This window comes from Apodemus sylvaticus, chromosome 9 (genome assembly GCF_947179515.1).
Source record: "Apodemus sylvaticus chromosome 9, mApoSyl1.1, whole genome shotgun sequence".
Lineage (NCBI taxonomy): Eukaryota > Metazoa > Chordata > Mammalia > Rodentia > Muridae > Apodemus > Apodemus sylvaticus.
In genome coordinates, this window is record NC_067480.1 from 30,108,282 (window position 1) to 30,125,337 (window position 17,056).

A 17,056-nucleotide genomic window follows, 5' to 3' on the forward strand; every position below is an offset into this window, starting at 1 on the left:
TAATGCGCTTAAGACTTCTTTATTTCTCACTTTTACTTCTCAGATTTTTAATTGTGTCATGTCTGTATTTGTGTGTGACGTATGCACAAGTTCTCACGGCTATACACACATGCAAAAGAGGGTGTGCACACACCTGCAAGAGCACATAGGTCAGGGGGCAGGGGGCAGGGGCAGGCCTGTCATTCTCTACCTTATTCTTTTGAGGCAGGGTCACGGAAGCTCATCGGTTTGGCTACAGTGCCTTACCAAAGAGCACCAGAGGGTTGCCAGTGCCTGCCTCCCGGGTGCTCTGTAGAACGTTGATGCTCTAAAATCCGGTCTTCAGTTTTGCGTGGCGCTGTGATCTGAATATGAACTATCTCCCATCAGCTCACAAGTATGAACACATGGTCCCTAGTGGGTGGTGCCGTTTAGGGAGGTCGCATAGAGCCTCCTTGGTGGGAGTGCTTCACTGAAAGGACAGAGGAGGGTATACCTGGGTCCCCAATTCCGGTTCTTGCTCGGGCTTTCTGAGGGTGAATGAAATGTGACCAGTCCACAGCACAGCCGTACAGGAAGCCCCGAGCTATCCTTGTCCTACCACATGTACTTGGCCCCAGTGGACAGAAACAGCCACCACAGAGTTCCAGGCCCCGGCAGTTCCTGCCCTACCACAGGCCCCGAGCTAGAGGAACTGGAATCCAGCGGCAGCCAGGATTCCCAGCACTTTTTTTCCCCCTGGGTGATCATTGGAGTCAACCCACAGCATCCCTCCCAAGACGCAAACAGCAAAGTCCGGCATGTGCCAAACGTGTCCACAACTACACACTGAAGCAGTGCCCAAGAAGCCCGCGTCCTTGTCCTCCAGCCAGCACCACGGTAAGTCTCACGCCGTTACCTAGGGGGTCACTTGGAAACAGCAGACAAGGACTTCCGTGACCCTCGATGAAGTCGCAAAAGCACCAGACACGCTAAGCAGAGTGTCGAGATATTATTGAGGGTCATGAGAGGAAAATGTCTCCGCACTAAAGCCCACAGCAAGGGACCAGACCGGTGTGCTAGATGTGACAAGAGGATGAGCCGGTAAAACAAATGTTACAGATAGAATCTTAATAGCACACAGAGAGGCACCCATGGCTCCATCTGCATGTGTAGCAGAGGGTGGCACTGTCTGACATCATCGACTCCCCAGTGTAGGGGAATGCCAGGTGAGGGGGAGTGCGTGGGTGGGAGGGGCAGCACCTTCATAGAAGCTGGGGAGGGGGGATGTGATTGGGGGGAAAGGTTCCAGAGAGGAAGCCGGGAAAGAGGATAACATTTGAAATGTAAATACATAAAATATTCTATTTAAAAAAAAAAGAATCTTAATAATAACCCCTTAGTGCTAAAACCAGGAAGACACGGTCAACAAATACCAATATCCAGAATACATTAAAAAAAAAAAAAAAGCACCTATCATACTGAGAACTAGCAAAGGCCAATGACAATGGCAATACTGAGTGAGATTAATGTTAGTTTTCAATTATCTGGTGTACATTTTAAAGGAAGCATCGGTGAAGAGTGCCTTAGCAGGGGCTGGGCAGATAGATGGGCTAGCAGTTCAGCGTGCATACAGCTTTTGCAGAGGACTCTTGATTCTGTTCCCAGCTCCCACAACCACCTGCAAACCCAGCTTCGCAGGAATCAGACTTAACAACAGAAATAAAATTTTAAGACTAAAAAAAGTTCAATAGACTCAGAGCAGTTGTATACGCTGGCACAAGACCTAGCGAGGTAGAGAGCATTCCAGCACTGGGGGGCGGGGTGGGGGGGGCACCCTACCTGAGGAGCTATGGACAGTTAATGACTCTTGCAGGAGGAGAGCCATTTTTCTTTAAGGTAGGCAGTCTGTGCTTTGGGGAACGGCCCCACACTCAGGAATACATGAAGAGGCGTGAAGCTGAGGGGTGGGTGAGTGTGAGAGGCGTTGGAGGAGGCATGGAAAATGAATGTGATCAGGTACAGTTAAATCTTCAAAGAATTACTAAAATACTGCAGATTTTAATACTTAGATTACAAATCAACCCACCATGTTTTTTTTAAGAATGGAAAATAATCTGAGCTCCACCCTGTCCTATCTGCACACCATTCCGGAGGCCACAGCTCTGCCTGTATCCTTAGAGGACTGTTGCTCCCCTGGGACAACCAGGTGAGATCCCAATGTCACAATCCCCTGCCTAGACAAGTCTCCAAACAAGCCCAGGAAGCCATGAGGTGTCCACTCCTCTCTGCACTTCATCCTCCAGTTCACACCTCTACCTGCAATCTCAGAAGGTTGCAGCCATCAGGGACCACCAAGTGCGATTCCCACTCCAATTCCCTGCCTACCAGCCCCTCCGGGCAAACCCAGCTGTGGTGAGTTCTGCTCTGTTCCCTCTGTAATCCATTCCCCAGGATACAGCTCTGCCCACATCCTTAGAAGCCTGCTGCCACCTAAGACAACCAGGTGAGATTCCCCACGCCCCAAACCCCAGCCTGCTGGGTCTTCCAGCAAGCCCAGCAGCCAAGAGGTCTGCCCTGTCCCCCTTTTTGCTCCAGTCCACGCCTCTACTTGCAATCCCAGATCTGCACTCCATTTCCTAGACTACAGATATGCCTGCATCCCTGGAGGCCTGCTGCCATCATGGAAAACCAGCTCTACCTGCAATCCCAGAGGCCTTCTACCATCAGGGACTACCAGGCCAGCCAACACCAGAGACAACCAGATGGCTAAAGGACACCATAAGAACACAATCAACAAAGACAGGGGCAATATGGCACCACTAGAGCCCAGCTATCCTGCTACGGCAAGACCTGATTATCCTAACACACCTGAATCGTAAGAAAATGGCCTTAAATCTAATCTTATGAAGATGATAGAGGCCTTTAAAGATAGAACAAATAAATATAACGTAATACAGAAAAACACAATCATACAGTGAAAGAAATGAATAAAACTTTCAAGACTCAAAATGGAAATAGAAGCAATAAAGAAAAAACAAAATGAGACAATCCTGGAGATGAAAATCCTAGGGAAGAGAACTGGAACTACAGATGACCAACAGAACACAAGAGATGGAAGAGAGAATCTCAGGCTTAGAAGATGCAATAGAAGAAGTTGATAGACTGATCAAAGAAAATGCTAAATCTAAAAGGTTCACGACATGAAACATCCAGGAAATTTGTGACACTATGACAATACCAAACCTAAGAATAATAAGAATAGAAGAAAGAATAAATTCCCAGATCAAAGACCCAGAGAATATCTTCAACAAAATCATAGAAAATGTCCCTAACCTAAAGAAAGATATGCCTATAAGTGTACAAGAAGTTTACAGAACACTAAATAGATTGGACCTAAAAGGAAAATCCTCCTCTTACAAAATAATCAAAATTCTAAATATACAGAACAAAGAAAAAATATAAAAGCTGCAAGGTAAAGCAGCCAAATAATATATAAAGGCAGAGAGACTCTAAAAGCCAGAAGAACCTGGACAAATGTCTTGCAGACCCTAAGAGATCATAGATTTCAGCTTAGGGTAGTGTGTGTGTGTGTGTGTGTGTGTGTGTGTGTGTGTGTGTGTGTTCACTCATTGGACTTTAACCAATTAATTATTTCTCAACATCAACAGACTCAACATAAAATCGTATACCAATAAAAAGAGTGGCTACAGAAACAAAATCCATCATTCTGCTGCATACAAGAAACACACCTCAACAACAAAGATAGACTGCCTCAAAGTGAAGGCCTGAAACAAGATTTTCCAAGCAAATGGACTCAAGAAACAAGCTGGAGTCGCCATTCTAATATCTAATAAAATTGACTTTCAACCAAAAGTAATCAAAAAAGAGAAGGACACTCCATGCTGATCAATGGGAAAATCCACCAAGATGATGCCTCAATTCTGAACATCTATTATTCAAATACAAGGGCACCCAACATTTCACCCAAATAAAAAGAATATACCTTCCTCTCAGCACTTCATGAAACCTGTTCCACATGGCTCAAAGCAAGCCGCAGCAGATACAAGATGATTGGACTAAACCCTTGCATCTTATCAGATGACTGTGGATTAAAGCTGGACTGAAAGATCAGAAGGCCTACAAACTCATGGAAAGTGAACAAAGTGACCCCTGGATCAAAGACGAAATAAAGAAAGAAATTACTTTCTGGAATTCAATGAGAATAAAGGCAAAACATACCCAATACAAACAACAAATTATCCGAAAAAGAAATCAGAAAAACAACACCCTTCACAATAGCCACAAATGATATAAAATAATTTGTGTTAACTCTAACCAAGCAAGTGAAAGGCCTGTATGACAAGAACTTCAAGTCTCTGAAGAAAGAAATTGAGAAAGATATCAGAAGATGGTAAGATTTCCAATGGGCATGGATCAGTAGAATTAACATAGTAAAAATGTCCATCTTACCAAAAGCAATCTACAGATTCAATGGAATACCCATGAAAATTCCAACACAATTCTTTACAGACCTTGAGAGAACTCTCAACTTCATATGGAAAACAACAACAACAACCACAAAAACCCAGGATAGCTAAAACAATCCTGTACAATAAAAAAAAAAAAATTGGGAGGAATCGCCACCCTGACCTCAAGCTGTACTACAGAATAATAGAAATAAAGACTGCGATGTAGAAACAAACAGGTTAATCAATGAAATAAAACTGAAGACCCAGAAATAAACCCAGACAACCTATAGATGCTTGATTTTTGACAAAGAAGCCAAAACCATAAAATGGAAAAAAGAAAGCATCTTCAACAAATTGTTCTGGTCTAACTGGATGTCTGCATGTAGAAGAATGCAAATAGATCCATATTTATCTCCCTGCACAAAACTCAAAGTCCAAGTGGATCAAAGACCTCAGTGTAAAACAAGATACACTAAATCTAATAGAGCAGAAAGTGGGTAATAGCCTTAACATCGTTGGGAAAAGGAAATAACTTTCTGAACAGAACACCTATAACTCAAGTATTAAGATCAACAATTAATAAATGGAACCTTATGAATCTGAAACACTTCTGTAAAGCAAAAGATGTCATGGATACGACAACAGCAGCCCAGGAAATAGGAAAAGATCTGCACTAACCTTACATCCTACAGAGAGCTAATATCCAAAATATATAAAGACCTCAAGAAGTTAGACACCAGCAAATAACCCATTTAAAAAATGGCATATAGACCTAAACAGAGAATTCTCAACAGAGAAACCACTAATGGCCAAGAAACACTTAAAGAGATGTTTAACATCCTTACTCATCAGGGAAATGAAAATCAAAAAGATCCTGAGATGCCATCTTACACCATCAGAATGGCTAAGGTCAAAAACTCAAGTGGTAGCAAAAGCTTGTGAGGATGTGAAGCAAGGAGGGAAGCACTCCCCCATTGCTGGTGGGATCGCAAACTGGTACAACCACTCTGGAAATCAAATTGGCAGTTCCTCAGAAATTTGGCAGTAGTTCTACTTCAAGACCCACCTATACAGCTCCTGAGCTATACCCAAAGATATTCCCCCATACCACAAGGCCACTTGCTCTACTATGTTCATAGCAGCTTTATTTGCAATAGCCAGAAACTTGAAACCATCCAGATGTCCCTCAACTAAAGAATGGACACAGAAGATGTGGTTCATTTACCCAATGTAATACTACTCAGCTATTAGACAAGGATATCATGAAATCAGCAGGCAAATGGTGGGAACTGGAAATGATCATCCTGAGTGAGGTAACCCAGACCTAAAAGCATCATGGTAAGTCCTCACTTATAAGTGGATATTAGCCAGAAAGTATAGGATACCCATGCTAAAATCCACAGATCCAAAGAAGCTAAATAACAAGGAAGAACCAAGGGAGGATGCTTCAATCTCATTCAGAAGGGTAAACGAAAGTCATTCGAGGTGGATGGAGGTAGGAAGAGGAGATGGGGAGGGGAACAAGAGAGGGTGGCATCAGGTGTGGTGAGAGCCAAGGAGAGAGGGCCTGTGGGTCCTGTTCCCCTAACTGGGATGCCTTGTCTGGCCTCGGTAGGAGAGGATGTGGCTAGTCCTGCAGTGACTTAATGTGCCAGGCAGGGCAGGTTAATAGCCAAAGGGAACCTCCTGCTTCTCAGAGGAAAAGGAGAGAGATAGAGTGGTGGGGGAAGGACCGTGTGAGGGATGAGTGGTGGGAGGCGGGCTGTGATCAGGATGTAAAATGAATAAATAAATGAATGAGAAAAATGTGACAAGACCTTACTGTGAAGGAACATATCAGACTAAAAAGTGTGGGGAAAATCTCAGGCTTGTTAAACAGAGCTTATTAAAATGAATCAAATGGGAAGTTTAAAAAACAAAATGGGTGATAACTTGAGGAAGATACATATTTGTGGTTTGTCTCAGTGGTAAAGGTGACTAAATGCATGATCTGTCTTTGCGAACGCTTAGAAATCAAATACACTTAACCCACCCAACAAAAAGACAAGAGACTACAGCAAACACCTGATCACATCCGGGTCCCATGCATTGCCTGCCTGGCTGCACTTCCTCCCCGGGAGCTGCCTTGCCTCCAAACTTGAGCGTGAGCCACACGAGCAAGTTACACTTTTCAGATGCCTTGGGACAACAAATATGCTCGTAGTGTATAATAGTTTCCATGTCAGAGTTGAGAATTTTAAAGCATTTAGTGGTTTTTATAGTAGATTCATCACATGCCAACATGACAGAATACTTTTAAAAAAAATAGCCATGTGTTCCCCCACAGAAACCCACCAGAACAGCGACACAGCAGTCTTACACACAGCTTCAACATGCAGCCTAATTAAAGCCAGCTGTAATATCACTCCCAGTTCAGCATTCACGTTCTTAACGCACACATGCTCTTTTGGATGAAATATAAGAAAAAGATGGTCGTATGCAGATAGGTAACTGTTAAAGGCCTGTCCAAATGATGGTGGTTCTTCATTCTTCATCAATATGATATTGAAAGCTAACAGCTAAAAGTTCTTTCAACAATCAAGTGATAGCTGCACTGTGGCGGTACAATGTTTGGTGAGGTCTCTGATGCACAGATATATTAAAATGCGGATTTTCCATAGGTTTTTATGTGTGTGCCTGTAAAAAACTCTTTGGACTGTGCATAGCCTCTAAGCATTCACAGACTCTATCATAGAGCTTCCAGTGATCACATCTGTTAACAGAACTTCCAACCTGTCACCAGAAAACTCTCTCTGCTGACAAACTGTCAGGATCAGTTGTGGGTGTAATTCAGGAGCTTGTGGGTACAAGCTTTCTGAACCTCCTTTTTTTTTCTTTGAAAGCTCAAATTGTGTCATTGGCAAGAAATCCATAGGCTTTCAGTAGAAACTTGAAGGTTCATGTTTGTTATTTTTCAAGAAAATGTCTGCCAAATGCTTCAAATCTAAAAAGTGTCCGTTACTGTCAGTCGTTCAAGTAAAAATGACCTTCAAGGAGTAAGAGTTAGGTGAGGTACCTCATTCCACAGCTCACACAGCCATAAGTATTTTCCTGAGGACCACCGTGGTACGCGCTAAAGACATGAACGTGGTGTGTGGTTGAATGTGAGTCATCAGACTCCTTATTTAGATTGGTGCTGCAGGCCTTTCTGCTCATGACCTCAGAGGTACCCAATCATGAAGCTCATGCCATCTACCTCTAATCCATCTTCCCTGGGCTTTTGCAAATGGTCTCCCTCTTTCTCTACCAATGACTTCGTTCCTTTACTCTTCTTTACTGGTAAACACTAATAGAGTCCCTGTCCAAGGATTGATGATTGATTCTTCTTTTTCACTCTATTATCATCTATTTATCCATCTATCTTTTTCACTCTATTATATATCATCTATCTATCTATCTATGTATCTATCTATCCATGTATTTATGTATGTATGTATATATGTATCTACCTATCTATGTATCTATCTATCTAATTATCATCTGTCTATCATCTATCAGTCTATATTTAATTGGTACTTGGATTTGTCATCAATATGTTAATCATTACTTGTAATTATAAACTTAATTATAGCTCCCCGCAATACCTCTTAAGTTACAGACATGCAGGTGACTTGCCACCATGGTAAACAAGACTCTTCTCCCAGCCCTGCTCCTCCTTTGGGGTCCCTTCTTGGTGTCACAACCTTGGAGGGAATTCATCTCAACACAGTCTTGAGACACTTGGTAAAATCTACACAGGTCACCCAAGTATCTGTTGAGTAATGAAGTTTACTACCTTAGACTAGGAAAAAACAAACAAACAAACAAACAAACAAACAAAGCATTTGGAATACTTTCAGTGACTGGTGGAACTTCCCAGAACCTTCTGGCCCTGGAGAACACTGGACTTAAGGTGTTATTTGCCATCGTTTGTTTTGACATTCCCCCACCACAACTGGAGATAGCTGTTGTAAAGATTAGGAGTCAGACTCTAGTTCTACAGTTGTGAAATAAAAACAGAAAGGGCTCTGAGGAAAGAAAATTCTTGTTTAGAGTGAAAACCGACAGCCTTTGGCATGATGAGCTTTTCAGCAAAATGTGGATATTAACATTTTTCTCACTTTATTAGTCCTTTGAGAGGTCCATACAATGTGTTTTGACAATACTCCCACCCTTCTCCAGCTCCTTCCCAGAAGCACCCATTCTAGTTTGCATCCCTAGTTTTTCATTAAATCCATCACATTTTAAAATCTTTGAAGAACATAGTTAAATGACCTATAATGCAGAAATAAACCAAGAACAATTCAAAGGTCAAGGGTTGAGATTAAATAAGAAATACATATTAACAAATAAAGACTCCATTAATAGAAAGATCCCATTTACTATTGCAAAGGAAATTACTGGGCACCTGACCTTAATAAAATCAATGAAAAACACACAGGATACAACTGAACCACGTATCAACAACCAGAACAAATGTGACAGAAGAAGAGAAGCCACTCTGAAGGCATGTCAACATTGGAAAGATGCCAAGTGAATGTATGAAGCTGCTATCATGAAATGTTTATGTTTGAAATGCGGATATTGTCTTACTATGCAGCACAATAAGCCATGAGAAAAAGTCTGATTCTGACACAAAATTAAATCGTTGTGATAGAAATTATCAATACATTGACATACCAAAGTGAGGTAAAGGGTGCATACAGAATTAACAAGCAAACAATGTGTCATTTAACAAGTAATGATGCAAAAATCCATTGGATTATTTTTTTTAAATAAAAACGTGTATTGGGCTGGAGAGGTGCCTCAGAAGTTAAGAGCACCGACTGCTCTCCCAGAAATCCTGAGTTCAATTGACAGCAACCATATGGTGGCTCACAACCATCTGTAATGGGGCCCAATGCTCTCTTCTGGTGTGTTTGAAGACAGCTACAGTGTACTCCTACACATAAAATAAATAATTCTAAAAAAAAAGACCTTGTCTTAATTTTTAAAAAAAAAAAAATTTATCTGCCACACACATATAAAACATGCTGCACGCTGCTTAGAGATGTTAAATTTGTAATAAAATGAAGTAGTTTGAATAATGGATCACATTTATATTTCAATATCTGTAGCTAGTTTTTATATTTTTTATTTTTATTTTATTAAACTAATACAATTTATTTTAAAATATGCAACTTTGTATTGACATCTTTTAAGTCATCAAAATAATTTATAATAGTTAAATGCCTCTTAAGTATACATGATATCTTCTAAAGCTAAAAGTAATATATACTCAACCAGTTTTTAAAATCTTTTTGGAATATTAAACATGATAGAAGTAGAAAAAAATCTCTTATGAAGTCCTCTAGGACAGGATATTGTGACAAGTTCCTGATTTGACAGAAACCATTACATCTCCAAGAGAGAATACGCAGTGTAACTGTGACTTCATAGAATGAATTGGGCAGTGTTCCTGTTTCTGTTTGTGGAATAGTTTGAATAGTATTGATATTAGGGGTTTTTTTGAAGGTCTGATAGAATTCTGCACTAAACCCATTTGGTCTGGGTTTTTTTTTTTTTTTTCGTTAGGAGACTTTTAATGACTGCTTTTATTTCTTTATGGATTATGGGAATGTTTAGATGGTTTATCTGATCCTGATTTAACTTTGGTATTTGATATGTGTCTAGAAAATTGTCCATTTCGTCCAAATTTTCCAGTTTTGTTGACTATAGGCTTTTGTAGAAGGATCTGAGTACGTTTTTTTTAATTTCCTCAGTTTCTGTTGTTATATCTCCCTTTTCATTTCTGATTTTGTTAATTTGGATACTGTCTCTGTGCCCTCTGTTTAGTCTGCTGTAGCCAGTTTTTTAAGTACATGAAACTCAACAGCCAAAAATGAAAATTTTGAAAGAGACTTTTGCAATTAATTTTAGCTCCCACATAGTAAAGATGATGACATTAAAAAACAAATAATAATCCGTGAAAACATTTCAACTCAGGGTATTCCATACAAAGAACTCTAAGCCTGATATTAAAGACAAAAAGCAAACAAAAGCCATGAGCGGTTAATTTGGAAAAATAAAAATACAACAGACAGTGATGAGTAAATGGCAAACTGAGACTCTCTGCCTCATTAATGAGAATATACAAAATAAGAGTCTCTGCCTTGTTAATGAGAAACTATACAAGAGTCTGTGCCTCATTAATGAGAGAAAATATACAAAATAAGAGTCTCTGCCTCAATGAGAAAAATATACAAAATTAGACTGCCTCATTAATGAGAAAAATATACAAAATTAAGATCTCTGCTTCATTAATGAAAGAAAATATAATTTTCATAGGTTAACAAAGATCATGGGTGACAGTGACACTCAGTGGTAACTGGCCTAAACAGCAGAGCTCAAACAACTGCATGAAGTGACTTTATCAGGGAATCACGCATCCTCCAAAGGATGAGAGGACTCGTAGTTTTTCTTCACTTTTTTTTTTAAAGATTTAGGACTAATTAAACAGGTCCATAAAATTTAAAAAGTATAAAAAGAGAAAAGGTGATAGAAGCTAACATTGTTAGGATATAAACTCTTTTGGGGGCGGATTATTTTTTTATTCAACGAAAGGAGAGGAAGAGAAGTGGCAGTATTTGGCGAGTCGAGGAATGTACAGGAGTTTTGTCAGCTACCTGAGAAGTTCTCTTCCCTAATGCCTAGTGGGATCATCGCTAAAGCATTAAATCCCTAGGAGGTGGTACAGGATGTCTGGGACTAGCCGGTCATCATAGAAAAGAGGAGGCTATGGCTAAGCCAGGTAGCTGACCGTGAAACAGGGAGAATAAAGAGGACGCTGAGGAGGGGGAGGTCTGAGAACCCACGCTGTCTTGAGCTGGCACTTGAGGATCAATGGACATCCCCAGTTGTAAGTGATGTCTCCTTCCTGGATAACCTGGCTGTGGGCGGGCCTGCTGTGGGGATATTCTGTGTTGTTTGAGAGCTCCAGGACAGAAGCTTCAAGGAAGAAGAGAAGAAAGAGAAGAACTCAGTCTCTCAGGAGTGGTGTTCTTACCGGGAGTTGAAATCAGAGTTTGATTCCCTGAGCCTGTAAATTCAAGTCTTGCCTGGGCAACATCAAGCCACTAATTTAGAAGATAAAAGGAGCTTGGTGTGCTAACCCTCATCCATAACCCCAGCACTTGGGAGACCAGAGTGCTGCTCTTCCAGAGGTCCTGAGTTCAATTCCCAGCAACCACATGGTAGCTCACAACCATCTGTAATGAGATATGATGCCCTCTTCTGGTGTGTCTGAAGACAGCTACAGTGTCCTTTATTGTGACCATAGGATTTTACATTATGTACAAATTGACGTGTTGTGCACTGTTACTGAGGAAAGCAAGCATTTGACAAAACATTGACAAATAAGAGCTGCAAGGCACAGGGTCTCCATTTGTGGATCTTGACCCCTTTGGGGGTTGAATGACCCTTTCAGACAAGTTGCCTAAGACCATCTGAAAACACAGATATTTACATTACTGTGTGCAACAGTAGCAAACTGTACAGTTATGAAGTAGCAACAAAAATCATGTTTTGGTTGAGGGTCATATCACCAGCAAAGTTAAGAACCATTGTTATAAGGGACAGATAAGTAATACAATAATCTATGCCTTAAAGATTAGCCGGGGTTGGGGGGGGGGAATAGAAGTTGACGCCTCACATTATACAACCTAGTGTCCTAAGAAAACGGATTTTTAGAATTAGCAAATGAATTTTTCAAAAGGCCTGCTTGGCTTCTATGTCTGTTCACTACTTATCTTCTTTCTAACCAATTGAATACATCTGGCCGTGTCACTGTGACAAAGTGTCATGGCAGGTGTGTTTGTCCTTCTCGAACTGCTACTGTCCTTCTCTCAGAGCTACAGAGAACATGTAAACAGTAAACAAAGCACAAACAACATTGCTGACCCCGTGGTCCTCTCCCCTCAGTGATCCGAATCCACACCTCAGTTTTCTTCACCTCGTGCCAGTTGTCAGTCACTATGCAATAAGCGTCATTCTAACAACACTTCAGAGAGAAGCGTCTCCCCTCATACATCACCAACGCATCAAGAAAGAGTAGTATTCTTTACTCAGACCAGCTGGAGCTTGGGAAGTGATGGAAACCTGGGCAGTTCAACTGCTGGGTATTTAATTCCTAACCAAAGAGCAAGGGACTGGGCAGGAAACAACAAAGGAGACAAAAGCTGTCAGATTTAATTGGAGGCTCAGTCAGCACCTAAATTTCAAAACTCCAACATCCTATTAGTTAGTGAACCAATGCCCGTGACCAGCACCTGGCAGGAAATGGTCTGTGTTGGCTCAACCTGAATCCTGCTATGTGTACTTGGTCATCCGGTATTTAAGTAGGGACGGGTTTGATTTAGTAGATGTTAAGAGAAGGATGCCCCAGACTTGTAAGTGGGAGAACTGAAATGAGAGCCTCAGAAGGCTAAGCAAACTGATTCTCTCTATAGACCTGATAGCGTACAGGAAACATTCCGGGTCGAGCATTTTTATCCCATATGATAATGTTATTAAAACACCCACTTGCTATTCAGTAGTCTGGAAAACTTGCGTGTGAGATGCCACCACGAGGGTTGGAATTTAAAAGTCATAAATATCTAATTGTGCTAAGCGTGTGGCCTCACTAGAAAAATGATCATTAAGTCAAGCGTTGCAGGCCAGATTCTGCAGCCTGTGATAAGTCTGAGACTCCTGCTAGAACACTGGCTGTCAGAGCTGGGTCAAGCAGAGCTCAGATTTCTCTGCTCTAGTCTCCCCTCAGCTCAACTTCCAACAGGGTCCTTGAATGTCACCTCATCAAGCTTGCTTATTCAACACACATATCTGCCGAGCTCTATGTAGCTGCTGAAAATGGATGATAAACAGGGTAGGCAAAGTCCTAATGGAATTCTTATCTTGCGGGGAAGGCTAAGCAGGAAAAAAATAGTAAAATGTAAATATATTGGATTGACATAGCCCTGGGGTGGGGTGGGTGATAGAAATCAGAAAAGAAGGCTGGAAACTACCTTGGGAAAATGGAACTTTTTAGAAAGAGAAGCTCTCTAGGCTTCACTTGAAAAACCTTTGAGGAAAGGGCTAAAAGTTCGGGAATACCTGCTATGCAAATGACTGCAGAAAAACTTTCAGGAAAAAGAGGTAGCAGCCTCAGAGACTCTTGCGTAGGACCACGCCCAACTGGTCCAAGGCACATAGAACAGAGTGTTGTTGCTAGAGGACTCAGAAATTTTCAATGTGAGAGAGGTAGAAGAAAGAGGTCAGTGGGAATACGAAAAAGTATAGACTCCAGGGCAAGGTAACAGCGAAAACAGGAAAGGAGCTAAAGACAGAAAGGAGGAGGTTGGAGGACATGGAGTTCAAAGCAGCCTTGCACTGAAGGGAAGCAACCACCACAGTAGCAACTGCAAAGTCAGCAGAAATGTGAGGCGAGTGTTGTTGATTGACAGTTTGATACATCCAATCAGCTCACCCCAACGAAGCAAATGTCTAAGGTATTGAGAACTGGCTGCTCAAGTTTCTTAGCCTGCATTCCTAACCTGAGCTCCATAGCCAAGGGATGGGCATGAGGTGATCATTTATCGGACTCTATTCTAGAGAAACACCATCACTAGAAGCAAAAATGCTGTACAAAAAGTCAGTGAGATGTTCTTACTAGATGTGGGAAAGCTAGGTTTCTCTGGGTCAGTTACATTGGCTAAAACAAAGTAAAGAGAGGCTAGCCATTTCGAGGTCTAGGGGAAACTCTGTCCAGAAAGGGGACCCCACATGACAGGCCTTCTTGTAAGTTTTAGAATAGGTCAGAGACCTAAACTGTAGAGAGGGCAGAGGGTAAAGTTCTAGAAGTCAACAGAGCAGGCTTGGCCAATTCTCTCAGACCGTGGATCTCATTCTAAGCCTAACAGGAGAATCGCAGGCGATTGTTGGAGGCGTTGGGTTCAGATTCAACCCGCAGATGGTAGATGAGACCAAGAACCAAGAAAGCACTTGAGCAGACCCTGAAGTTTCCCAACCAGAGGCGGGGCTGGAGTATGCCAGCAAATGGAAGGGAGGGTCAAACTGTGAGGGGGACGAGGGCTGATCTGAGAGTTAGCCAAATGTGAGGGAAGCAGAGCTGATAGAATTTGTCGATAGACGGAAAAGACTGGGCAGAGAGCAGCAATGAAAGTGGTTGGGGGGAAGTATGGGAAGTCTGTGTAGCTGCTGAAGAAAACAATAAAAGAAGGATAAGAAAAAAAGACAGGTTATCCTATTACCTGCTGACAGGGGTGTGTGGGGGGAGGGGAGAAGGGGAGGGACAAAGTGTAAAAACAATGAAATCAGGATGGCCTCCAAGAAAGGAATGATAACAGCCTCGAATATTAGACATTTTGGCTAAAATGATGTGCTGAAATGTTGGCTGCTTTGCTGAGGAAAGTAAGACACATGCCCTGAGATTCAAGTCCATGCCCTTAAAACTGTCTTGGTTAAACAATTACAAAGTGAATTAATTTACTCTACTCTGAAATCTCTGCAGTTTCTTTACCCAAATGTGTCTTTGAGCCGGTGCAGTTAGCTGTTATCCTGAGCCAAGTTTTAAGGATTTAGTTTTACATATTTCATTGGATTTGAGCTTTCAGTTACATTTATTCACTTATGTTATGTGTCTGTGGCCATGCACACATGGGAACCACACAATGTGTGCAGAGGCCAGAGAATAACTTGACTCCCTGAGGCCCTCCTCACCCCCCCCACCCCCAACCCTCTTATTTTTAATTTGAATTCCTAGAAGCTGAGAGTTCTCCTCTTTTTTCAACAAGTTATATTTCAATAACTTTCTCATGCCTCCCTTCCCAACCCATAGCACCTGATCACCAGGAACGCATACCCTACTCTAAAACAGCAGCATTTCCTGTACAGATTTCACAATCACTACGGTGAAATCAAGGAGTCTGGCCTTTCTTAAAGTCGTATGGTAAAACGCACAAAGCAGGCTACGTTGTAGGTTGATATCATAAACTGATTTCTTACTGCAGCAGACTGGAGATTGGGACAAAAGTAGTACACTCAGTTGAGTGTGCATCTTTCTTTTCACGTGTCCTTCACTTTAACTTGATCATTAAAACTTTAAAATAACAGGAAGTTCATCTCAGTCCCTCCAGAAAAACACTGTCCCGGGCAGTCTCTATTCGCTACCTCTCAGCCCCTCCCTCCTCAGATTCATGGCTTACAAGAAAGCTTTAAAAAGTTTAAAGACTTTCTCAAAGAGTCACTTAAAGGATTTTGAGGAACAGTGGTTGGCCTGTGAAAGGTGGGCGACCCGGACTGGGGAGCTCTGGCTTCTCGTCCCACTTGGTCACTGAGACCAGGCTACTCAGAGCCCTTCCCCGCGTCCCCGCCCCCTCCTTCGTCCCAGATCATCCCAGAATGGGAATCCAGGGCCCACTCGTGGGAACCCCGTACCTGGTGGGTAATAACGAAGCAAGAGGCTCTTAAGCTTCATTTTCTTACTCTCCTACCCTGAGGGGCTTCGTAGCCATGGAAACGGATAAACAACAGTAGGACGCTAAGGCGCATGCGCAAGTGTTTCTGGGCGGGTATTGGAGAGCCCAGCGCAAGCCAGAGCTGAGAAAACTGAGCTAGCTGCTCAGGTTGCAGAAGGCAGGCAGTAGAGGAGCAGCCAGTGTTCCCGGGTGTGACATTGGTCCACCACATAGAAAAGAGTTAATTCTGTAACTGTTTAAAATTTCCCTGAATCGACTCTATTTTAGCTTCTTTTAGAGTGTAGTAAAAAGAATTGTGGAAAATAAAATGTTTATACGGTTTTCTAAAAAGAGCAAACACACTTGTGCTATTTTAATAACTTCAGATTAGTATTCTATTTGCTGCCAAAGCCTCTAAACCAACGCTTTCTCTTTCCTTTCGCTATTAAAGAGAAATATGACAACGCTTGGAAGATTTTTAAAAGACAAGCCAATCAATACTACCTGCTTGGAAGATTGGAAAGTTGAAGGAGACACGCCTTTGCTGATAAATACAATTTAGCCTAGTAGAAGCGGGCAACACATCTCGAGCCAGAAGTGTCCCACACTTGGCAAACAGACACACATGTGACCCACTGTCTTCCTGCTCAGCCATTCTATTAGTCGTTACAAGGCTCAAACCGGTGAAAGAGGTGAGAAGAAAGACGAAAATTTCACTTTCTAGAAATGAGGAAGTCTTTGGTAAACTGTGTTCACCTGTGTTGAGAACACAGCCATTGGAAAAACAACTTCTCTGTGGAGAAATCTGATGGGCAGACCTAAATCACATCGTCGAAGTTACTGTCACCAATACTGAGACACACTGGCATTCCTTACCCGCTATTATAGTCCACAAGAGAAGACACAATTCTGAAAGTCCTGCCCAGAATGCATTACTTGACCCAATCTAAAAGGCAGCATCCCCATCCCTAAGGGTCAGCTTTACATTACCATAATAAAATACCTGAAAGGAATCTTATCTTGGATTATGGATTTTGAGTTTTGAGTCTATGGTTGGCTCTGTCACTTTGGGATGACATTGAAACATTATGGTATGTTCTAGATGAGGCTACCCAC

General features: G+C 41.8%; 1 protein-coding gene across 1 annotated transcript in view; it reads right to left on the reverse strand.

The window, feature by feature from the left end:
- Daw1 (dynein assembly factor with WD repeats 1) overlaps positions 1 to 16,008 on the reverse strand; it is a 50,540-nt gene extending 34,532 nt beyond the window's left edge. The window contains exon 1 of the mRNA XM_052192650.1: positions 15,921 to 16,008. Within this exon, the coding sequence (XP_052048610.1) occupies positions 15,921 to 15,960 (40 nt within the window). The 5' untranslated portion in view covers positions 15,961 to 16,008. The remainder of the gene's footprint in view (positions 1 to 15,920) is intronic.
- Between the last annotated feature and the right edge of the window lie 1,048 nt (positions 16,009 to 17,056).